The sequence below is a fragment of the Scyliorhinus canicula genome, chromosome 4 (genome assembly GCF_902713615.1).
Source record: "Scyliorhinus canicula chromosome 4, sScyCan1.1, whole genome shotgun sequence".
Lineage (NCBI taxonomy): Eukaryota > Metazoa > Chordata > Chondrichthyes > Carcharhiniformes > Scyliorhinidae > Scyliorhinus > Scyliorhinus canicula.
The window spans coordinates 39,041,694-39,067,909 of NC_052149.1; the positions used below are offsets into that span (position 1 = coordinate 39,041,694).

Here is a 26,216-nt window from a genome sequence, read left to right on the forward strand (position 1 = left end):
CCCCTCCACCTCCACAGGCCACCCCTCGGGTGCCCTCTGGCCCCAGCCCACCTATCAGCGGTATGGGCACGTTCCAGCACAACCAGGCAGGATGCTCCGTTACGCCGTCCGGTCAATGGGGTTTCCCATTGTGGGGCAGCTCCATGCCATCGGGAAACTCCCGGGCTGCCGCCAAAATGGAGCATCATGCCGGTGGAGAATCCAGCCCGAGGTCTGTGGTAGAGTGGAGCTTTAACAGAGGTTAACAAACAAAATATTTCATGATGCAAAAGCCAAAGAGAGTGGTGATGGGCATAGTAAAGGGATAAAGGTTGGGTCCAGATGAGGTATGCATGGCTACAGAGCAGCCATAAGAATACAAAATGAAGTGGTAAAGAAAGAAACAAGCCAGTAAAGAAAAAAACGAAGAAACACAAAGAACAAGATGGATGGTTTAACAGGGCTGGTTTAGCACAGGGCTAAATCACTGGCTTTGAAAGCAGACCCAGGCAGGCCAGCAGCATGGTTCAATTCCCATACCAGCTTCCCCAAACAGGCGCCGGAATGTGGCGACTAGGGGCTTTTCATAGTAACTTCATTTGAAGCCTACTTGTGACGATAAGCGATTTTCATTTTCATTTCATTTTCATGTGGAGGTTATGATCTTTGAGTCCAGAAGCTTTATGTGTGCTGAGTCAAAAGGTGAAGCACTGTTCCTCGAGCTTGTGTTGAGCTTCATTGGAACACCAGCAGGTCATGGAGAGAAGGGTCAGAATGGGATCAAGCTAGAGAATTAAAATAACAAGCAACAGGAAGCTCAGGGTGATAACTGAGGACTGATCGGGCGTGTTCTGCAACGCAGTCACCGTGTCTATGCTTGGTCTCCCCAGTGTAGAGGAGACCACATCATGAACAGTGAACACAGTACACTAAATTGAAAGAAGCACAAGTAAATTGTTGTTTCCACCTGGACGAAGTGTTTGAGGACCTTGGATGGTTAAGATGGCTGTACTGCAACAGAGTTTATAGAACTAGCAATCTAGCACCTGGGCTAATACTCGCCCAGCCACAAAAAATTGCTTTACCTAAACTTTACTGTTCTTAAATTATCTTTTATGAAGTATGTCTTCACACAATTGCCTGATTTATGGTATATTTTGTCTAACCGGTGATGGGTCTGTTTTTCAGCTGTGCGTGGACTATATCAACAGTACTCTGACAGTAGAATCTGCCTGTGAAGCATTGCAGGTAAGTCCTGAATTGTCCATTTGTTCCACTTACAGTGTTATACGTTTCATTTGCTGGTGATTGGTGACTGGAGGTTAATCTTGTATTTTTATTAATCCAGTGCTTGACTGTAACTCCTGAAGGTTGCAACTCACCTGTTATCATGGTTTACAGATTGGAATACGTTTTAATTTTGTTTTTTCTTGGACCATTTCCCCTTTGCCTGTGCCTTCTTAGCTTTACCATGGTAAACCACTCACGCAACAGCTCAGGAAATATTTTGGGTTGTGTCCGCAGGATTGGGAGTGTTCCTGTGGGGCCCACAAAAACCTCTGGGCCACTACTGGCCCATCCAAGGTGTTCCCAAAGGTGTTGACAAAGGTTTGATCTGGACTCGAAACGTGAACTCTTTTCTCTCCTTACAGATGCTGCCAGACCTGCTGAGGTTTTCCAGCATTTTCTCTTTGGTTTCAGATTCCAGCATCTGCAGTAATTTGCTTTTATCCTGTTTTCCCAGGAAGGCCTTGTTTCCCCAGATCTCTGCTGGCTTTGTATGGGAGCTGGTTCATTTTCTGTCCCTCCATTACAGGAAATGAGGCCTTGGACTTTAACTAACTGGGCCAGTCTCCACTGGACATTAAAATTGGGCCTATTGTTTTTTTGCCTTTTTAAAGGCTTTCAATTTTAAAAAAAAGTATTAATTTATTTTTGATTTCCAGCATCCAAATTTTTGCTCCAGTTTCTCCTGCGGTTTTCTTATAGTTTCAAATTGTTTTCTTAAAAGAAACACATCAAGTTAAGTCTTAAAACATAGTTATGATTTACTAAGGCGTATAGAAATAGAACAGTTACAGCGGGTTGACCATTGCAAGTTGCCAGCTGGTGATACCAAGTGACATTCCCATGGAACTACTGTTTATATTTGGAAATTAAAAATGTGGGGTAGTCCAAATAGTTCAGTGTGTCTATAAAAATGTTGGGACAGGCTTGAGCGGCTGAAAAAACTACTCCTTTTTATATGTTCTGAAATATTCTCCTTGGCTGAGATACCAAAAAGCTGATGACGTCGGTGGATCTGTTCCCCAGTGAGAAAAAGTTGAAGGGGAGGGCTGAAGAAATATTTATATAATACTTGACCTAAAAATAGTCCGGTTCAACCCACAAAGAGGAAGCACTTTTTCTTTTGTATAATGTTCTTTGGTCATTCATCGAAATGTGCTGTATTTTCCATGTTCTATGCTCTACGTATGTACTTCTTGCGTAAACTGCCCTGCTGTGGAGGTCCTTGTCCTGAGGGATTAACAATTGCAGTAAAGGGCTTAAAGTACAGTCTTCTGCTTCAGTATCACACTTTGGAATAAGATATATTAAACTCTGGAAAGAAAGATTGCAGTGACAGAGATATTTACAGTTGTATTGAGATGTGAAAAATAGATCAGAATATTTTCTTCATGGTGAGCGACTCGGAGCAGTGTTGGGGCAATGGGATTTAGGTGTCCATGTGCCTAGACCTCTAAAAGCTGGTGCATAGATACAGAAATGTAATCAAAAATGGCGATAGGTTGACATACAAGGGCAGGTCACATAAACTTAGTTTCTAATCTTGTCGGTTTATGAGGTTGAAGAGTGATCTAATTGAGGTGTCTAAAACGATAAAGGGATTCAATAGGGTAAATACAGAGAAACTACTTTCTCTGGCGGGAGATTCCAGAACAAGTGTCTGAGTCATAAAAGTAGAGTTAGGCCAGTTAAAAGCGAAATAAAAACAGAAATTGCTGGTAATACCCAGCAGGTTAGGCAGCATCTGTGAAGAGAGAAACAGAGGAGGTGATTTTCCAGCTGCGTTGTGCACAGCGCAAATCCTGCTATGTCAGAAAAATGTAAAAAAAAAACAGCCAAGGGCATGTTTAGCACAGTGAGCTAAACAGCTGGCTTGTAATGCAGAACAAGGCCAGCAGCGCGGGTTCAATTCCTGTACCGGCCTCTCTGAACAGGCGCCGGAATGTGGCGACTAGGGGCTTTTCACAGTAACTTCATTGAAGCCTACTCGTAACAATAAGCAATTATTATTATTATTAAATACCGGGTGTGTCCTAAAATTGGATTTGCGCGGGCGTCAACCAGTTTGCGATATTCTCGGCCCTTCCAAACAGGTGCGAAGAGGGCATGAACCGGAATACCAAGCATTTAATTAGGTTTTAAAATGTAACGTCGGCTTGACGCCAAATCTTCCGGGAACGTGCAATGTTCGCACCCGCTGTGAGAACATTGGCTATCACTTAACTTTGAGAGCAGGACGCCCTTTAAAAAGGGCACTCTGATCTCTGAGGAGTCGGACCTGCCGCATGTTTATGCCCCACCCCTCTCAATGCTGGTGCCAATCACGCCCCCCCTCCAAAACAAATGACTAAGTGCAGTAGTAAGATCACGATCAGAGGCGTGATTTGCCCAGTTTTTCACTGCCGAAATGACATTTCGTTATTTTTTGGAAGAATTGTGCCCGGAGTTAACGGTTCTGGTCAGCTGAGAGTGAAATCAGGAAGCTGTGTTCAGGGGAGTGGATAGTAGAAATCTGTAACTCTCTTTCCCAAAAGACTGTGGTTGCTCGATCAATATAAAAGTTCAAGACTGAGATTTATAGATTTTTTTGGTTAATTAAGTGATATGAAGCAAAGGTGAAAAAATAGATTTGAGATGCCACTTACACCAGATGTGATCTAACTGATTGACCCCAGGCTCTGAATGGCCCACTGCTGTTCCAACGTATCTAATGATCCGATATTCATTGCCGGTAAAATGTCAGGCTTGCCAGAAGCCTCAGTGCTAGGGAGAAACAACGGGGGTTGATTGCCTCTCTATCCATGAGTACATGTGTAATCGTAGAATCCCTACAGTGCAGAAGGAAGCCATTCGGCCCATCAAGCCTGAAGCGACCCTCTGAAAGAGCACCCTATCTAGCCACAGGCCCCCACCCTATCCCAGTTGCCCCACCTAATGTTTAGATACTAAGGGGCAATTTATCAAGGTCAGTCTACCTAACCTATACATCTTTGGACTGTGGGACAAAACCCACGCAGACACGGGGAGAATGTACAAACTCGACACAGTCACCCGAGGCTGAAATTGAACACGGGTCCCTGGCGCTGTGAAGCAGCAGTTAATATAATGTGGATTTGCAATGCCTGCCCAAATTCTCATTTGTGCCTGCCCAAATTCTCATTTACTCAACTCACTTCAGAAAATCATGGCAGGCACAATCGATGGAGCATCATACACTGCACCCTACTACAAACCAGCTCCATGTTTCTCAGTGATCAGCTTGTTTATGAGCAAATCATGCAGGTCTGTGCTACCTTATGCCACCCAGGGATGTGGTCGTCAGGCTGGCTACTGGGAGGTAAGGACAGTCCAATCACCAATTGGATACCTGCAACAACTTGCCATAGATACGGAGCACTGCTTTAACAATAGCCATGCATTAACAAGTATTTTTACTGAGCAAACCATTTGTCTCCTGAAATAACAGTACCACTGCCCGGACTGTTCCTGAGAAATTCTTCAGATTATGCCAGATTGAGTGTCAAGATCTGTTTTGGTTTGCTGCATTCTTCACAATCTTGATAACCAAAGGAGAGTTGAGTTGGACCTTTTTTATGAGGAAGAAGTAGAGCAGGGTGATAAAGAAGGGAACAAGGAGCTGAACAATGCAGAAGAAAAGTATGGCACAGTGATACAACCAGCTGCCAGAGATGTCAGGCATCAAATCAACGAGGAAACATTACTTTAATTAATAACAGGCATGAATTTGCATTGTTTGAAAGCCATAGGAGATGCTGGTCTATACAGCCAACGCGACAGCTGTCTGCCCTTCCATCTAACCTGTCATAGCTGTCACTCGAGGCTCCATTCTTCTGAGTTCTACTGCAGTGCTCACAGAACTGACCAATTGCTCCATTGTTGATTGCATGTTCTTGATGCCGTGCACAAAGACAGCACATAAGTTTGATTGATTGATTTTTAAAAAAAAATATTTTTATTCTCCTCCTTTTTCACATTTTCTCCCGAATTTACACCCACCAATAATAAACAACAATCAGCAAGAGATATGTCAATCCCCATAACAATAACAACAATCCCATCCTCCCACCAACCCCCAAACATCAGCCCGCATGTTTACACAAACAAATGACCAAAAAGGAATCAGGGATTACCCATAGTTATCCTTAATATACACAGCCCCCTCCTCCCCCAACTAATGTTCGATGTTATCCAGTTCTTGAAAGTGCATAATAAATAATTCCCATGACTTGTAGAACCCCACCGAGCTTCCCCTCAGTTCAAACTTAACCTTCTCAAGAGTCAAGAATTCCAACAGGTCCCCCCGCCACGCCAGGGCACAGGGTGGAGAGGCTGCTCTCCATCCCAGCAGGATCCGCCTTCGGGCGATCAACGAGGCGAAGGCTATGATATCTGCCTCCACACCCGTTTCCAACCCTGGCTGATCCAACACCCTGAATATGGCCTCCCGGGGACCCGGGTCCAGTTCCACGTGCACCACCTTGGAAATTACCCTAAAAACTTCCTTCCAGTACTCCCCTAGCTTTGGACAGGACCAAAACATATAAATGTGATTAGCGGGGCCCCCCCGCAACGATCACACACATCTTCTACTCCTTCAAAGAATCGGCTCATATCATCCTCGCCCTTGTTAGGTGTGCTCTGTATACCACCTTCAGCTGTATCAGCCCCAACCTCGCACCTGAGGTGGAGGCATTCACTCTCCGGAGCACCTCACACCAGACCCCCTCCTCTATAACCTCTCCCAACTCTTCCTCCCACTTTGCTTCGATCCCTTCCAGTGGTGCCTTATCCCCTTCTCTTCCCATTTCCGAAACCTTCCATCCCACTTCCCTGGCTCAAATCTTTGGTTCCCCTGAATCGGCATTTGCCTTGACCCTGCCCCCAACCCGAAGTGTTGGCGAAACTGCCTCCAGATTTTCAATGAAGCTATTATTATCGGTCTCCCTGAGTATTTCCCTGGAGCTATCGGGAGCGGCACTGTTGCTAGTCCTAATCCTCTGCACAATCTCTCCTCCATTCTGACCCACGGGGAATCAACCCCTCTGACCCAGCTCCGCACCTTCTCCACATTCGCCCCCAAGTAGTCGAACATCAGGTTCATGAGACCCAAACCCCTTGCCTGCCTTCCCCTCTGTAGCAGCACCTTCCTCACTCTGGCCACCTTCCCTCCCCATATGAATGAGGTAATCCTTCCCTCAATCTCCCTGAAAAAAGCCTTTGGGAGGAAAATCGGTAGGCATTGAAAAATAAACAGAAATCGCGGCAACACATTCATTTTAACTGGCTGTACCCGACCCGCCAGAGACAGAGGGAGAACATCCCACCTTGCCAGATCGGCTTTCACTCTCCCCACCAAACTCGTGATGTTGTACCTGCAAAGCCTCCCCCACTCCCGGCAACCTGCACCCCCAGATACCTAAAGTGATTCCCTGCCCTATGGAATGACAGCCCCCCCCACCTCTGCCCCCACCCCCGGCCGAGATACCACAAAATACTCACTCTTGTTCAGGTTCAGCTTGTACCCCGAGAAAGACCCAAATACTTGCAGTAGCTCCAATATTCCTCCTATCGACGCACTTGGTTCCAACACATACAGCAGCAAGTCGTCGGCATATAAGGACACCCTATGCTCTAACTATTCCTTTCCATGCTCCCGAACTTGTTAATGCGATGGCCAACAGCTCAATCGCAAGCGCAAACAGCAGGGGGGACATAGGACATCACTGCCTAGTCCCACGGTGCAGAGAAAAGCATCTCGAGCTGATATTGATTGTGCGGACACTCTCCCTCGGCTCCTTATATAATAGCTTTACCCAGTTCACAAATCTTGGTCCAATCCCAAACCGCTCCAGAACTGCCATCAGGTACCCCCATTCTACCAGGTCAAACGCCTTCTCGGCGTCCACTCAAACAACCACCTCTGTTTCCTTCCCCTCCGCCGGTGCCATAACGACGTTCAAAACCCTCCTAATGTTGAAAAACAGGTGCCTCCCTTTCACGAATCCCGTCTGAACTTCACCTATCACCTTTGGAAGGCACTCCTCCAGCCTACCCGCCAGTACATTCATCAATACTTTTGCATTCACATTCAGAAGTGATATGGGCCTATACGACCCACACTCCGTCGGATCCTCATCTTTTGTTTAGCAACAGTGAAATCGATGCCTGCCCCAAGGTTTGTGGAAGCACCCCCTTCCCTATCACCTCTTCAAACATCCCCACCATCAGGGGTGCCAACTTATCCTTGAATTTTTTATAATATTCCACCGGAAACCCATCCGGCCCTACCGCCTTCCCCGACTGCATCCTCCCAATTGCATCCTTTATCTCCTGCTCCACTATTGCTCCTTCTAATGTAGCAATGTCCCCCTCCCCTAACCTCGGGTACTCCAAACCATCTAGAAATTCCTACATCCTCTCATAAAACTCCTCAAAAACCTTGTTAATCAGCTTCGGCACCACCACCAACTTCCCTGCCCTATCCCTCACCTGAAGAATTTCCCTTACCGCTGCCTCCCTCCGGAGCTGACCTGCTAACTCCATGTTCATAAACTGCACCCCTTGCTCGTCTCAGTTGGCGCACCGCCTTCCTGGTGGACAGTCGGTCAAAGCTCGCCTGTAGTTCTTTCTTCTTTTCCAGCTTCGCTGGGTTCCCATCTTCTGCATAACTCCTATCTACCTATCTCATCTCATCTATTACCCTTTGCCGCTTCAACCTCACCTCTTTGTCCACCCTGACCTTAAACAAAATTACATCACCCCTCACCACTGCTTTTAGAGCCTCCCAGACAACTGCCTTCGACACCTCACCCGTACAGTTGAAACCTACATATTCCTTAATTACCTTTTCAATTTTCTCACAGAACACTTGGTTCCCCAAAAACCCCACATCCAGTTTCCACCCCGGCCTCTGCATTACCCCCTTCTCCAGCACCATATCCACCCAATGCGGAGCCTGATCTGACACTGCAATTGCCAAGTATTCCGACCCCTTGACCCCAGACAGCAAAGCCTTTCCCACCACAGAAAAGTCGATCCCCGAGTATACCCTATGGACTGCTGAGAAAAACGAGTACTCCCGTTCCCCTGGGTGCAGGAACCTCCAAGGGTCCATCCCTCCCATTTCCACCATTAGCCCAGCCAGCGCCTTCGCCCCCCGCCCCCCCGATGGGACCAGCGAGCGCGGCCGTGATCTGTCCAACCATGGCTCCTGCACCAAGTTCCAGTCCCCCCCCACAATCAGCTCATGTGTGTCCAAGTCGGGAATGGCTCCAAACACCTTCTTTGCGAATCCCACATCGTCCCAATTCGGACCGTATACACTTAACAGCACCACTAACCTCCCCTCCAGCGCCCCTGTCATAATCACATATCTACCCCCCTGGTCTGCCATCACCTTCTCCATCTGGAAGCGTACCCTTTTGCTGACCAACACCGCTACCCCTCGAGCCCTTCCATCAAATCCAGAGTGAAACACTTGGCTAACCCAACCCTTTTTAAGTCTCATCTGGTCCTTCACTCTCGTGAGTCTCCTGCAGTATTGCCACATCGGCTTTCAAACTTTTAAGATGCGCAAGCACCCTTGACCACTTGACCGGACCTCCTAGCCCTCTCACGTTCAATGTGACTATCCTTACTGGGGGTCTCTCACCCCCCCCCCCCCCCCCACCTTTCTTATCCACCATTATCATACCACCGGGCCCTGCCCCATAAGCCTGACCCGCCCCTGTCCATTGTTAACATCGACCCCCTTCCCCCCCCCTCCCAAGAACCCTCCTACCTTTCCCCCTGAAACAACATCTCCCAGCATCCGTCCCTTCCCTCCCTCTCGCTCGCCTCGTAGGCCTATTGAAGCCTGCTATCCAGGCTCCAATGTCCGCAGCCCTCCTCTCACCTCACCTCCATTCACTAGCTGACTTTACCTAGCTAGCGCAGGTGGCTCCCCCCGCCAAGATATATTGTCCCCTTCCACCCAGTCCCAGAGAAAGAAAAAAAAACAGAGCCAACAACCTAACCCATACAATTCACTAACATAACATTTATCCGTCGCAACACAGAACGCCAATCAACCCACCATTAACTTGAACTCTGTAACAATACAAAGAGAAGTAAATTACAATACACATCAGTAAAAAGAAAGTTGCAGCATTTATACATTTTCCAGCTGCTCAAACACAGTCCACAGTCTCTCTTCCAGTTCCGCTCCTCACGTGTGTCCCAACCTTCTGCCCTCACGAACACCTCAGCCGCCTCCGCTGTCTCAAAATATAAGTCTTTGGTGTTATACATTACCTTCAACTTCGCCGGGTACACCATACCAAATCGCACCCCCTTATACAATGCTGCCTTCACTCGCCCAAACGGCGCTCGTCATTTTGCCAACTCCACCGTCAAGTCCTGGTAGATCCGCACCGCAGTGCCATCCCACAGCGCCATCCCACAGCACCTCACGCTTCTGCTTCGCCCAGCTTAATACCTTCTCCTTCATGCAAAACTTATGGAAGCAGATAATTACTGCTCTTGGCGGCTCGTTCACTTTGGGCTTCGGCCTTAATGACCGATGAGCTCGGTCCAGTTCATACCGGGAGGGGTTCTCACCCTCACCCATCAGCTCCGCCAACTTCTTAGCAAAGTATTGTGTTGGCCTTGGGCCCTCTGTCCCTTCGGGCAAGCCCACAATTCTCAGATTGTGCAGCCTCGAGCGGTTCTCTAAGTCTTCGAGCTTTGCTTGGAGTCCTCTGTTGACCTCCACCACCCTCCGCAGCTCGTCCCCCATCGAGGTGACCTGGTCGCTGTGACATGACACGGCCTCCTCCACTTCCTTCATCTTCTCGCCCTGCTCTCTCACCTCGGCCAATGCCTTTGCCACCGCCACCCTCACCGGGGCGATTGCCTCCTCCACCAATTACTTCAATGCGACCACCGTCTCCTTCCTCAAGGCCTCCATGTACCTCGCGAACTGCTTTTCCAGCTCCACCGCCATTACCTCGGTCATCTTCTCCACTGTAAGTAGTGTGGCCCCGCCTTGCGGTTCGGCTTCCATCATCTTGTCAGCACTTTTGCTCGTCCTCTCATTCAGCGGCGAACCCGCGTTTCCTCCTTTCTTCGATGCTGCTCTTCGCATCGTTTTGCGGCTTATTGTTTTATCTTTCTTTTCTCTTCTCTCCCCTTCCACCTTCCTGTCCTTCATCAATCTGAATTATTATTTTTTTTTTTTGAAAAAAACAATTTTTCTTCCTACACACACAAAACCAAAAAAAAGGAAAAAGGGGAGAAATTTTTTTTTCACCAAACTTATTTAAACCTTCTTTCTTTCTCCTCTACATTCCCCCAGAGCTCCCCTGGGACCGGACTTCAGCCTTCTTTCTTCATCCTAGGTGGGAGCCATCCGATGTAGGACACCCCACCTGCATCGTGCCCTGGTCATGGGCCTGGCACCTTGGCCTCCTTGTAGCTCCGCCCCCTGCTGCTCCGACCTCCACGCCGCGCTGGGTCCAGCGCCTCAGCGCCCGACACCTGCGTGGGGTTCTTCTCCGGTTTTTAAACTGGCCCCGCTAGCTGCCCGTGACGGCCCCAAAGGCCGACGATAGTCGGGAGGGTGAATGATGACTCGGGGAAATCCCCGCAATTGCCGCAAATCGTAGCCACCAGTGGGAGCTCCTCTTACTGCGGCCCCCTGCTCGCCCACGCCACCGGAAGACCAGGTTTGATTGATTGATTGACTGACTTATTGTCACATGCAACGAAGTACAGTGAAAAGCATTTTTTTGCGGCCAAGGGTACGTACACAGTAGACAAAAGAATAATCGACCAAAGTACATCGACAAATAGTGATTGGTTACAGTGCGGAACAAGGGCCTAACAAAGCAAATACATGAGCAAGATCAGCCTAGGGCATTGTGAATAGTGTTCTTACAGGGAACAGATTGGTCCGAGGGAGAGTCGTTGAAGAGTCTTGTAGCTGTGGGGTAGAAGCTGTTCCTATGTCTGGATGTGTGGGTCTTCAGACTTCTGTACCTTCTGCCTGATGGAAGGGTCTGGAAGAAGGCAAAGCCTGGGTGGGAGGGGTCTCTGACAATGCTGTTTGGCCTCATGTGGCAGCGGGAGGTGTAGACAGAACCAATGGGAGAGTGGAAAGCTTATGTGATGCGTTGGGCTGAGTTCACCACACTCTGCACTTAGGGCAGCACGGTAGCATGCTGGTTAGCATAAATGCTTCACAGCTCCAGGGTCCCAGGTTCAGTTCCCGGCTGGGTCACTGTCTGTGTGGAGTCTGCACGTCCTCCCCGTGTGTGCGTGGGTTTCCTCCAGGTGCTCCGGTTTCCTCCCACAGTCCAAAGATGTGCGGGATAGGTGGATTGGCCATGCTAAATTGCCCGTAGTGTCCTAAAAAGTAAGGTTAAGGGGGGGGTTGTTGGGTTACGGGTATCGGGTGGATACGTGGGTTTGAGTAGGGTGATCATTGCTCGGCACAACATCGAGGGCCGAAGGGCCTGTTCTGTGCTGTACTGTTCTATGTTCTATGTTCTGCAGTTTCTTGCGGTCTTGGGCCGAGCAGTTGCCATACCAAGCTGTAATGCAGCCGGATAGGATGCTCTCCACGGCACATCTGTAGATGTTTGTGAGAGTCGCTGCAGACATATTGAATTTCTTTAGCTTCCGTTGGAAGTAGAGACGTTGTTGGGCTTTCTTGACTGTTGCATTAATGTGAGTGGACCAGGGGAGACTGTTGGTGATGGTGACCCAAAGGAACTTAAAACTATCGACCATCTCCACTTCGGAGCCATTGATGTAGACAGGGGTGTGAGTCATGCTATGCTTCCTGAAGTCGATGATCAGTTCCTTGTTTTTGACGACATTTAGAAAGAGGTTGTTTTCGGTACACCATGCAGTACACAAGTGATCTATCCCGCTTCTGTAGTCTGATTCGTCGTTGTTTGGGATACATCCGTAAACTTATAGAACAAATTAGAGTCAAATCTTACCACACAGACCTGTGTGTATAGGGAGTACAGTAGGGGACTGAGCACACATCCTTGTGGGGCCCCGGTGTTGAGGCCTATTGTGGATGATCTGTTGTTACCTATTCTGACAGATTGCGGTCTGTTGGTGAGGAAGTCAAGGATCCAGCTGCACAGGGAGAGGTCAAATCCAAGATTGCAGAGTTTGGTTATTAGTCTTGTCGGGATAAAGGTGTTGAAGGCTGAGCTGTAGTCTATGAACAGCAGTCTGACGTAGGTGTCCTTATTGTCTAGGTGTTCGAGTGTTGATTGTAGAGCCAGGAAGATAGCATCTGCTGTGGACCGGTTGCAGCGCTAGGCAAAATATAATGGATTTAGACCGTCTGGGACGCTAGCGTTGATCCGTCTCATGACTAGCCGTTCAAAGCATTTCATGATACCAGATGTCAGGGCCACCGGTTGGTAGTCGGTGAGGCACGAGTTGGATCTGATGTTGTGCACAAACTGACTGGCTCGTGACACAGTATAATTAGAATGTCCTTGTGAATTGGCATTAGTCATATGTATGGTAGACCCATGGCCTATCAGGGCTAGAATGTGAGACCCTCAGACAAGCTCCTTCCTGTGCTTTTCTATCTCACTGCCATAGATCCTGAAAAGTTGTGCTGAGTGGATCTCTGCATGCAGCAACCTCTAGCCAAACCTCTAAATTATGTGCAGCAACAGTCTTTGTTTCTGTGCCCTGCTGCCCTGTTCACCTTCTGCCACGTGAGGGCTGATTGGGGCTTCTGGAGTTGGAATAGAAAGAAAAGGTAGAAGTGTTGGCATTTAATGGCATGAGCGAGCAGAAACAGATGGCTGGCTTCTGAAAGCAGCAGCAATTTGTCATGCATCATGTGTGAGAATGACATTTAAGTGAGAAGGGAAGGAAAGATGGTTTAAAATCCTGCAATATTTCTTAGGGCCTTGACAGCAGCCATGCTGCTGAAGCCTGTCTCTACCCCCCTCCCCTGTCCCCTTGTTCATCACTTATTCTTCAAGTAAACATTGAAACGTAGAAAATAGGTGCAAGAGTAGGCCATTCGGCCCAGTCCCATCAATCTATATGCTCATGGTGATCCGCTATCTCAATACCATACTCTCGTGATGTCCCCATACCCCATGACACCTTTAGAACCCAAAAATCTACTTCCTTCTTAAATGTGTTCAGCGACTTGACCTCTACAGCCTTCGGTGGCAGAGAATTCCACAGGTTCACCACCCTCTGAGTGAAGAGTTTACTCCTCCTCTCAGTCCTAAATTGCCTTCCCCTTTTCCTGAGACTGTGACCTCTTGTTCTAGACTCTCTAGCCAGGTGAAAGAACATCCCTATATCCAGTCTGCTCAGCCCTGTCAGAATTTCATATGTTTCAGTGAGATCTCCTCTCATTCTTCTGAAATACAGGCTCAGTCAACCCATTCTCTCCAAATACGACAGCCCAGCCATCCCAGGAATCAGTTTGGTGAACCTTCGCTGCACATCCTCTCTGGCAAGTATATCCTTTCTTAGATAAGGAGACCAAAGCTGCACACAATATTCCAGGCGTGGTTTCACCTAGGCCCTGTACAGCTGCAGTAAGACATCCTTGCTCTTGTATTCAAATCCTCTCGCAATGAAGACAACATACAATTTGCCTTCTTAACTGCTTGCAGCAGCTGCATACTTGCTTTCAATGACTGGTGTACAAGGACACCCAGGTCGCTTTATACGTCAACATTTCCCAATCTATCACCATTTAAATAATATTCCGCCATTCTGATTCTCCGTCTTAAGTAGATAGTCACATTTCTTCACATGGGCTCAGCTCATGGATGAATTGTGACCCAGCAAAGAAGGACCAAGGAATTGATTAAGAAGGGGAAAATAGACTAGGAGAATAAGCTTGCAGGGAACATAAAAACTGACTGTAAATGTTTCTATAGGAATGTGAAGACCTGGTTTATTTGGACTTTCAGAAGATTTTTGACGAAGTTCCACATAAGAGATTAGCGTGTAAAATTAAAGCGCATGGTATTAGGGGTAGTGTATTGAAATAGATAGAAAACTGGTTGGCAGACAGGAAACAAGTAAGAATGAACTGGTCTTTTTCCAATTGGCAGGTTATTGCATTAGAGGGACTGCAGCGAAGGTTTACCAGACTGATTACTGGGATGGCAAGATTTACATCTGAGGAGAGATTGATTCAGTTAGGATTATATTCATGGGAGTTCAGAAGAATGAGGGGGGGGGGGGGCGGGATCTCAGAGAAACCTATGAAATTCCAACAGGGCTAGACAGGGCAGATACAAGAAGAATGTTCCCGATGGTGGGGGTGTCCAGCACTAGGGGTCACAGTCCTACCGGGTACACCATTTAGGACAGAGATTAGGATACATTTCTTCAGCTAGAGAGTGATGAGCCTGTGGAATTCATTACCATAGGAAGTAGTTGAGGCCAAACATTGTAAGTTTTCAAGAAGCAGTTAGATATAGTACTTGGAAACAAGGGGATCAAAGGATATAGGTGGGAAAGCGGGATTAGGCTATTGAGTTGGATGATCAGCCATGATCCTAATGAATGGCAGAGCAGGTCGAATGGCCTCCTCCTGCTCCTGGTTTCCATGTTTCTATGTTTCAGCCTGCTGCCTGTCATTGTATGTCCCACTTCAAGAAAAAAAAGGAAGTATGTCAGTCTGAGAGAGGTTTTGAAGACATGGATGTCACAGTAAAATAATGTTGGTGGTGTGAGCAAGAGGGCAGAGGTGTGAGGAAGTGAAGCAAGTAATAGCGAGGACAGAGGACGGTGCAATAGGACCAGAAGCTGAAATGTGCTGCAGTGATTGGAGGAGAGTGCCAGTAATCGGGTGCAGAAGGGCTGTAAATGCTGTAGCAACAGGTCATGTAAGGCCAAATGATAACTAGTAATGAGAGAAATATTTTAAACTCCTGTGAGTTTATTACATTTTATGCAGCATTACAGCTAGTTCTTGGAGCTGATGCAGTCTGCTCCCTCTGCCCACTCTTACAGCTTTCCTGGTGGATAGACTATCTCCCTCATCCTGTTCATCTTTCCCACCATAACCTCCAATGCCATGTCTGAAGGTCTCGACAACCCTTGCAACTTTTGCCATGCCTGTCAACATGTGGAATTTTCACTGGCTGTTGGGAAAATGCACCTCTCCTTTAAGAGGGTGCCAACAATGTGCAAGCCATTGAAGAGTATGGCTAACTCTGGCACCTCTCATATTTTAATTAAGTAGGGCAATAAATTGGGTCCTCCTTTGTGGCAATGTGATCAGATGCCCTACCTGAGTGTGTGTTGGGTACTCACATGAATTTCATTTCTCATACCTACTCACAAAAAGGTGCTTCTTATTAGCTGACCAAGTTGGTTATTTGGATTACGTGGTCCTGCTTTCCCTATTGGCATTTGGAACAGTTGGCTTTGGTTAAGCACTTAGCGAATCATACAGACTTCACTCTTCATCGGACAGCAAATCAATCCTCTTTCTGCACTTGCTTAAACTTCTGGTACTGGGGACAAGTGACTGTGCTGATAGCAAGGCTCACAATCTTGTTGCAATGTACAACTGCTGTCTCACCCAGAAGCATATTGTTATCATTGAAATTGCGTGGGAAGTGTTTGAATACTGGGGCGTGAATATTGATGTCTTATCAATTACATTGTTAACATTTGTCAATGCCAATTACATTATTATGGTTAAAAGAAACAAGTGATGTGTACTAATTGTCTTTGAGGATATAAATTGGGGATAGCTGAGACATTGGAGGTGAGGGAGGTCAGCTGTGAGACTGAACAAGTCAATAAACTCTTAAGAATAAAAAGCTCTGTGTCCAGATTTCAGCTCCGTCTTGTTAATAATAAGGCAATGTAAGGCTGAGTGGAGAGAAATGAGAGACATGAGTTCGGACACTGCTGTAACATTTGGAATGAGAGATAGAGTTGGGTTATCCCAGTAAGTGAGATTTCATTAAGGCCGCCCTTCTAAAAGTTACTGGTAATGCTCTCAGACTATATTGAAAGAAAACGGTCATGAATTATGAGCCGAATAAAAACATGTCAGCAAGGAAACCAGTATTTACTTAACTGTCTTATTATAGCTGGCAATTCATTAAAATGAAGTTTTCAATATGACAAAATACTAGAGATCTACCCTGTGTCCTTCATGTTATGAATATAAACATCTGGGAGGCACGGCAGCTGTGGTTAGCACTGCTGCTTCACAGCGGCAGGGTCCTGGGTTCGATTCCCAGCTTGGGTCACTGTCTGTGCAGAGTCTGCACGTTCTCCCCGTGTCTGTGTGGGATACCTCCGGGTGCTCCGGTTTCCTCCCCAAAGTCCCGAAAGGCGTGCTGTTAGGTAAATTGGACAATCTGAATTCTCCCTCTGTGTACCCGAACAGGTGCCGGAGTGTGGCGAATAGGGGCTTTTCACAGTAACTTCATTGCAGTGTTAATGTAAGCCTACTTGTGACAATAAAGATTATTTTTTTTTAAATGTAAAAATAATTAATGGTGAACTTCAGTAATTTGTTCAAGGTATGATTGCATAGTAACCTATCAAGATTACACCTTAATTGTGCTGGAGTGATTTATTTTTAAATAATATACATCTTATTTGGGTCTGCTATTTTAACATATTTGAACATCGAGCATGGAACATGCAGTGAAGAAGAAGGCCATTCAGCCCATCAAGTCTGCACCAATCCACTTAAGCCCTCAATTCCACCCTATTCCCGTAACTCAATAATCCCATCTAACCTTTTTGGTCACTAAGGTCAATTTATCATGGCCAATCCACCTAACCTGCACGTCTTTGGACTGTGGGAGGAAACCGGAGCTCCCGGAGGAAACCCATGCAGACACGGGGAGAACGTGCAGATTCTTCACAGACGGTGACCCAGTGGGGAATCAAACCTGGGACCCTGGTGCTGTGATGCCACAGTGCTATCCACTTGTGCTACCGTGCTGCCCATTTAATGGTAAGAATAACTGAATGGGAATGATTCCTAGTTAACTGTTAAGTTCTGGAATCACTGCAGGCCTTGTGATGATGGTTCAGTGATCATGTTACGTAGAAATTCCAGGATTTTGACACCACAATGATGAAATAAGGCTGATGATGTGGAGATGCCGGCGTTGGACTGGGGTGAGCACAGTAAGAAGTTTTACAACACCAGGTTAAAGTCCAACATGTTTGTTTCAAACACTAGCTTTCGGAGCACTGCTCCTTCACCTGAGGAAGGAGCAGTGCTCCAAAAGCTAGTGTTTGAAACAAACATGTTGGACTTTAACCTGGTGTTGTAAGACTTCTTACTGTGAAATAAGGCTGGTGAATGATGTGAAATGGAACTTCAAGGTGGCATTATTTGAATGATCCTTTTTGCGGCACGGTGACACAGTGGTTAGCACTGCTGCCTCATGACACCAGGGACCTGGCCTCAATTCCAGCCTTAGGTGACTGTGTGGAGTTTACACATTCTCCCTGTGTCTGCATGGGTTTTCTCCGGTTGCTCTGGTTTCCTCCCACAGTCCACACAAGATGTGCAGGTTAGGTGGATTGGCCATACTGGGGCTTTTCACAGTAACTTCATTGAAGCCTACTTGTGACAATAAGTGATTGTCATTATTAAATTGCCCCTTAGGGTAGGGTTGTAGGAATACGGCGGGGGATTGGGCCTGAGGTGGTTTTTTGAAGGATCAGTGCCGACTTGATGGACCGATGGCCTCCTTCTGCATGGATTCTATGATTCCATGCTCTTGTCCGTTTCTGTTGCAGGGCTGGAAGATACGGCAGATGCACGTTTAACAAGTTGTTATGGCACATCCTATCGATAGTAGCTACAGGGTGCAGTAATGGAGGAGTGGATAGTGAGTCCAATGGTAGGAACACTGATCAAAACCTTATTGCGTTAGACCCATGCAAGTGTGGTAAGTATTCCAGCACATAAGAAGACTTGCATTTATGTAGCCCCTTTCATGGCTATCGGACATTTCAAAGTGCTTTATAGCCAATGCAGTAATTTTGAAGTGGGGTGGGTCGCTGTTGTAGTGTAGGACAAACAGCTGACAATTAGTGCACAGCAAGCTCCCATGAACAATAACGTGATAATGACATCTTGATGAGACTTGTAAATATTGGAGAGGCTTTGAGGAGTCAGAAGATAAGCAACCCTGTTACAGAGCACACAGATGTGCCACTCATTTAACCACATTGTTAATATGACTGTTCTCGTTAAGCTTTAGGTCAGTATTCGAAAGCAATCTAGTGGTGTGGGCTCATCAATTGTGTTGGTGCTCAAGGTCAGGGTGAGATCTTTTGGCTTTCTCTTGTTGGGAGTTGGTTATTGCTTGATTTTACCTGCCATTTGTCATCTCAAGTTTGGATGTTGTTCAGGTCCCAGGTGAAGGTGGAAATGGGCTGTTCCATCATCAGACAAGCTATGAATGGAGTATCTCACTAGAGTGGCTCTGTAATTATGTATTTCCTTGCGTTGAGATAGAAGCCAAAGTATTCTTATAAATACAGTGGCAGAATACAATCTGCAGATTGGTCGGGGCAGCACAGTGGCGCAGAGGTTAGCACTGCAGCCGCACAGCGCCGAGGACCCGGGTTCGATCCTGGCCCCGGGTCACTGTGCGAAATTTGCACATTCTCCCTGTGTCTGCATGGATCTCACCCCCACAACCCAGAAGATGTGCAGGGTAAATTGCCCCTTAATTGGAAAAAAAGAATTGGGTACTCTAAATTTATTTTTAAAAAGAGATTGGTCATAACATTAAATGTTCACCCAATTTCTCTCTCCACAGATGCTGCCTGACTTGCTGAACGTTTCCAACATTTTGTTTTTTCTTATAGCCAAACATAGTCACTAATTGTAGAGTGGTGTTGGCATTGTGTGCTCATTACAGGTTAGCATTGGGTGCAAATTATCTTGTGTGCCTTTGCACTTGGGATGTGATTTATCGTGAAAACAAAGAATGAAAAGAGAAATGATATAAAACAATAAAGGCACTCAGACAAAATAATACACAAGGAAAAAAAAGGTGAACTATTGCCACAGTTTAAAAAAGAGCTGTTTGGTGTTGGAGGCATTTTAATCCTTCCAGGGTGAGTTGGGGAGCAGACGGAAGGTGGGTTCAGGGCCGGTGCTAGGAATTGCGGGCCCAATTAGAAAAGTGATGGCGGGGCCCCTACTCTACAAAAGTAAAAATTTATGTATGTTTATATTTTGTGTAGTATGCTCGTCTTTAACCAAAAAAAACATTAAATGCTTGTACAAAAATTTTGAAAGACAAAATGAAAGTTTTATTTTTTTAATCAGTTTTAGTTTTGAAAAACGTCTTTCACCTGATGCGACTGTTAGAATACAGAAAAGGCTTCAAACGGTAACTCTGTTGCCGCTGGCGCGGGGGCCCCTTGAGGTGCGAGGCCCAATTTGATAAAATTGGTCAAATAGGCTTAAAACCGGCCCTGGGGGGGTTAAACATTTAAAATAAGACTATTCACCGTTGCCCACTTGTCATTTCTTCCAGCACACAAGGAAAACAATAATCAATTTCTATACTTGCTAAAAATTGTATGGAAAGAGTACCCTACATTGAAAATGTGTCTTCTCTTCCCTCCAACAGTAGTCCCCTTTCAAGAAAAGTTCAACAATCCTTGACAGAACTAGAGTCTGTTAAAAGGACAACATTTTTGATCATAGAGGTAAAATATTAAGAGGTTCAGTTTGTGTAATTACTGTCATTTACACATCTTGAGTACTATAATTCATATAGGCATGGTGAAATTTGGGATTGGCAGGTTTTCACATTGAGTGATTCTCAAATTTGACTTCTTTCTGGGTTGTGTGTGGTAAGAAAGTCTTTTAAAAGTGTTGTAGTGAGTCACCTTTCTAAAAACAAAAATGAATTTGGCTATTCCAGCCTTGGCTGTGCTGCTGTGAGGAGGTGGTGAATAACCTAGCCTGCTAGAAAGGAGGGAGGGAGATTCAACAGTGGGCAGTATTCTTCATTTTCTTGTGTGTAGTTTAGGCAGATGTTTGGGACTAGGCCACTTATTATTCTCTAACCTTGGCCTGGCTTTAGAAAATCAAAGAAAGTGCAAAAGAGAAAGTGCCCAGTAAGAAAATTAAGGGGTAGATTTCCTTTAGTTGAACTAATTTTGTTGTCTAATTTGCCTGAAATCAGAGTTAACTGTGATAAAGATCATGGAATTTAAAGTGCAAATGAGAAACATTACAAATTGAGTTTCTGAAATCTTTTGCGATTAGTCTAAAAACCTTTGCACTAGAAAACAACTCTGTCTACAAAACTTGTCATGACCCAGGATTAACTAATCTCTATTGGGAGTTTCTGCGAATTCAGCTCATTTTTAGACCTTTTTAGGAGGCTCTAAAAATTATGCCGGTTCTCTTGTGTGTAAAGATTTTTTAAACTTTTGACCTTTAAGATATGTTTTGACTAAGAAATAGATACTGTACCTTAATTAGGGTGTCCACTGATGGAGCTCAAGAACACCAGAATACTTTGAAGAATGAGATGTGAGTTCTGACAGGGTGAATGCTGAAAGGATGTTTCCCCTTTTGGGGAAAAACCTGGACAAAGGAACATTGTTAATAAATAAGGGGTCGCCCATTTAAGACTGCGATGAGGAGAAATATTTTCTCTCAGAGGGTTGTGAGTCTTTGGAACTCTCTTGCTCAGAGAAAGTTGGAGGCAGGGTCATTGAATATTTGTAAGACAGATGTATATAAATTCTGGACTAACAAGGGAGTCAGAAGGTATCGGGGGTAGGCGGGAATGTCGAGTTGAGGCCACAATCAGATCAGCCATGATCTTATTAAAGGGCGCAGCAGGCTTGAAAGCACCGAATGACCTATTCCTGCTACGAATTTGTATGTTTGTATCTACCAGACACCAATTGTAAATGGGGTTGGAAGCAGATAGGTCACATGATCGATGCAAGCCTGTTTAGTTTAACCTTTTAAAAAAAAAAAAATTCCAATCACTATTAATCAGAAATAAATGGTTACTTTGAAGTTTCGGTAGATTGAATGTTGGGGTATAGATTAGTCAGTGATTTTCTACATTTATCTTTTTTAATGGGGGCTCCAGGGAACTGGACGTCCCGGGGGAGGCATTGCATGGTTGCAATCTAATGCTTCAAACCTAAAACAAGGGACTTTATTCTTACAATCATGCTTTTTAAAATATCCGATTGGTTCCCATGGGTTACTGGAGCATGCTTCAAGGCAATTAAATGAATTAGTTGTAATATCTTTGATAAATTATCCGTTTAATACTTAAATTCGGGGCAGAAATGAATGCACTTGTTTTACCAATGGAGAAGCTGAGTGATTCTGTTGTTTGATTAGACCATTCACAGATTCAGGTAGTACTAGCAGTCGTAATTCTGTGAAGTCTGGGTCGCCTCACTCTCTATCAATATTGCCTTGTGGGGGACAGACCTTCCAGAACCATCACAAGGAACAGGGGGGCCTGAAAGTACTCTTTTTTTTTTCTTCTTTTTTTTATAAATTTAGGGTACCCAATTCATTTTTCCAATTAAGGGGCAATTTAGTGTGGCCAATCCACCTAGCCTGCACATCTTTGGGTTGTGGGGGTGAAACCCATGCAAACACGGGGAGAATGTGCAAACTCCACACGGACAGTGACCCAGAGCCGGGATCGAACCTGGGACCTCAGCGCCGTGAGGCTGCAGAGCTAACCCACTGCGCCACTGTGCTGCCCCCTGAAAGTACTCTGACCCTGAATTGGATTGTTCTGGTTGATGTGAATTTGTTGGCACTCTTGATTCATGATCAGTTTACCTGTGGGAGTAGTCATAAGGTTGTACAGCACAGATAAAGCCCTTTGGCCCAACACATATACGCCTGTCAAAAATAACCACCTAACTACTCTAATCCAATTTTTCAGCACTTGGCCCATAGCCTTGTATGCCATGGGATCGCAAATGCACATCTAAATACTTCTTCAATGTTATGAGGGTCTCAGCCTCCACCACCCTTTCAGGCAGCGGGTACCAAACTCCCAATATTCTCTGGGGGAGAAAAGCTTTTCCTCACATCCTCTCTAAACTCCCTTACCTTAAACCAATGTCCCCTGGTCATTGACGCCTCCACCAAGGAGAAAATTTATTCCAGTCTATGCCCCTCATAATTTTACACATCTGAATCATGTCCCCTCCTCTGCTCCAAGGAAAACAATCCAAGTCTGTCCAATCTCTTCATAACTGAAACTCTCCAGCCAGGAACATCCTCTGTACCGTTTCCAGCTATCACATCTCTCGTATATTGGGGATTCCTGAACTGCACACAATACTTTAGCTGATGCCTAACCAACGTTTTATACAGTTCCAGCATAACCTCCCTGCTCTTAATCTCTATACCTTGGCCAATAAAGTAAGAATTCTTACAACACCAGGTTAAAGTCCAACATGTTTGTTTCAAACACTAGCTTTCGGAGCACTGCTCCTTCCTCAGGTTTGGAGCAGAGCTCCGAAAGCTAGTGTTTGAAACAAACATGTTGGACTTTAACCTGGTGTTGTAAGACTTCTTACTGTGCGCACCCCAGTCCAACGCCGGCATCTCCACATCTTGGCCAATAAAGGCAAGTATGCCATATACCTTTTTAAAAAACATTTAGAGTACCCAATTATTTTTTCCAATTAAGGGGCAATTTAGTGTGGCCAATCCACCTATCCTGAACATCTTTGGGTTGTGGGGGCGAAACCCATGCAAACATGGGGAGAATGTGCAAACTCCACACGGACAGTGACCCAGGGCCGGGATTTGAACCCGGGTCCTCAGTGCCGTAGGCAGCAATGCTAACCACTGTGCCACCGTGCTGCCCCGCATATACCTTCTTAACCACTGTATCCACCTGCTCTGCTACTTTAAGGGACAGGTGTACATGCCCACCAAAGTCCCTCTGATCCTCAGTGCTTCCCAGGGTCCTGCCGTTCATCATGTATTCCCTTGCCATGTTTCTCCTGCCCAAGTGCATCACTGCACACTTATCTGGATTGAATTCCATTTGCCACTGATCAGCCCATCTGACCAGACCATTTATATCCTCCTGTAATCGAAGGCTATGCTCCTCACTGTTTACCAACCCATCAATTTTCATATTGCCTGCAAACGTGCTCCTACATTCATATCTAAATCATTTATATAAACCAGGAACAGCAAGGGCCCCAACACTGAAGCCTGCGGTACCCCACTGGACACAGGCTTCCCGTCAGAAAAACACCACTCAGCCAATTTTGGATCCAATTTTCCAAATTTGCTTGGATCCCAATGGCTCTTACCTTCGCTATCAGTCTCTCATCAAAAGCCTTGCTGAAGTCCATGTTGACTACATCAAATGCATTGCTACACCTTTTCAAAAAATTCAATCAAGTTGCTGACTGTTCTTGATTAATCCCTGCCCCTTCCAAATGCAGATTTATTCTGTCTCTCAGATTTCTACCAATAGTTTCACCACCACTGAGGTTTGACTGACTGGCCTGTGGTTTCCTGGATTACCTGTTACTCTCTTCTTGAATAATGTTACGTGGCTATCCTCCAGTCCTCCGACAACTCTCCTGTGGCCAGAGATGAATTGAATATTATTGCCAGTGCCCCTGCTATTTCCTCCCTTCCCTCACCAACAGCCTGGGTACATTTCATCAGGTCTGGAGATTTGTCTACTTTTAAGCCTGCCAGACCCCTCAGAACCTCCTCTCTGTCCATGTTAATCTCTTTAATTTTATTACAGTCCTTCCCTGATTTCTATACCCACATTGTCCCTCTCATGAGTGAACACTGAAGGGTTGGCATGTGGCGCAGTGGATAGCACTGGGACTGCGGCGCTGAGGACCCGGGTTCGAATCCCGGCCTTAATGGGTCTGATTCTTTCCCTAGTTACCCTTTTACCCTTAATGTACTTGTAAAATACTTCAGGATTTTCCTTTATCTTATCCTTTCATGTCCCCTTTTTGCTCTCCTAATTTCCTTTTTAAGTTCCCTCTTGCACATTCTATAGGCCTCCAGCACTTCTGTTGAAAGAGACTAGTGTGATGTGCAGTGATGATTCCGTTCAGGGCAGCGACCATTTGTATTTTTAGTGAGCCCAAAATAAAATTACTGGACATAACATGACCAGAATAGGAAAATGGAAAGGTCAGCTGAAAACTGATATAAAACTGGATGAATGGCTACCCAAACCCAAATATAACTAGAAATTGCTTCTGTATATATTTTAAAGTTATTTTCAGTCATTTAAACTCAGATTACTTAGAAGTGTACAATTAGCGTTGGGATTACACCGCTTTATTTTTGTGATTTATTTATCTTTGTTGCCAGGAAGTACAAAGTATATAGGCTCTATGCCCAGAGCATCAACACAACATCAGACAATGCATACATAGAAATTACACATTGGGCGCGATTCTCTGGCCTTGTTGCATTCTCACTCGAGCAAAACAAGACCAGTAAATAGCGGGAGGGGCCAAAAACGAGATCCGTGTCGGGCACCAAATGGTTTGCGATGCAACCGGCCCGCTTCTATAGGTGAAATTGGGATCTCGCCGTAGTGTGGTGAGAAACCAATTATCAACACTTAAGCCACATTTCCATACAATCACCTACAGCGACCCCGTATCCAACGGCCTCCCGTCATTCAGTGGCCTCCCCAGCCCAGATTAGTACTCCTTTTGAAAAATGTGAACCGGTGGAAGGGCTTCTGTGGGGAGCCGAGGAGGTGAGTAGCCATCTTTGCTCACAAGCAAAGAGCCCGGGGGCGCTGGGATTGCCACCCAAATGCTTGGTGTGGGGGGGGGGGGGCTCTGCAGGGGTGGGCCACCATGGGGGGGGAAGGGGGCACGGGGGACAATCGCTCACGGCACCACCATGCCAACCTCTGGATCATTCGTACCTGTTCTAGGGGCAACCCTTGTCCCTGCCCATCTGCCCCACTGATCACCCATTGCCCCCACCAACTGCTGAGAGCTCTGGCTGTGTGGCTGAAGGCTATGGCTAACAGGGAATTGGCAATCATGGTTAGGTGAGCACTTGACACATGACAAGTGGGTTCCGTGGGTGGGCGGACCATGTAACATGTGGGAATCATTGCCTAGCATCCCAATCACACCTTGATGTCTGGACACTAATTGAATACTGCAGGAGGCAACACCACACCATGCAACATCTGAACACCCAGAGGATGGGACACAGCTCCAGGGACGTGTCTATGGCCGGAGGGTGTGTGAGCACCACTGGGTGGTGGTGGAGGTGGGGGGTGCCTGGTGATCTGGGCAACAGGTCCGGAGATCAGCCTGCATTGCGAAGAAGGTGACAGAGGCATCATAATGGTTGTGCAAAAAGGTGTTTAATGTGCTGGGCAGTACCCCACTCCTGATGGTGCTGCCCCCAGCCACCAAATCCCCCCCCCCCCCCCCCCCCCCCCCCCCCGCCTACTACCCCGCAGCCCTCCGTGATCCCCTCCGTGATCCTCAACATGCTTGGTCCTCCTAGCGCTACCACTGTATCTTGGTGTTTCCCCAGGATGCACATCAGAGGTGGAGCCAGCCAGCTGCTTACCTTGTCCTGTTGCCTTTGATGCCCCTAGCCAGAGGACCCCAGCTCACTTGTTGGCGGCACATACACAGCCGTGTCACCCTATCCTGTCTGCTGACCTCAAGACGCGGCCTCATCAGAGGGGTGGAACACGGGGAAGCTGGTGGCCACCGCTGGCACTCCATGGGACGGGTCCGGCTTGGCACTCAGCGCCCCCTCCTCCTGAACGGTCTCCATGGGGCCCTGGGGTTCACCTTGGGATGGAGGGGCAGCTGTTTGGAGCCCCAGCTGTTCATGCATCATCTGGTTCTGCCAGCCCTGGCGGCCCCCAAGTTCCGCACCATGG

The 26,216-nt window shown here is 46.4% G+C and overlaps 1 protein-coding gene across 2 annotated transcripts in view; it reads left to right on the forward strand.

Moving 5' to 3' along the window:
* LOC119964508 (BTB/POZ domain-containing protein 19-like) overlaps nucleotides 1-26,216 on the forward strand; it is a 238,898-nt gene that overhangs the window by 104,916 nt on the left and 107,766 nt on the right. For both annotated transcript variants that reach the window (XM_038794082.1, XM_038794081.1), the window contains exon 4: nucleotides 1,168-1,227. In XM_038794082.1, the coding sequence (XP_038650010.1) occupies nucleotides 1,168-1,227 (60 nt within the window). The remainder of the gene's footprint in view (nucleotides 1-1,167; nucleotides 1,228-26,216) is intronic.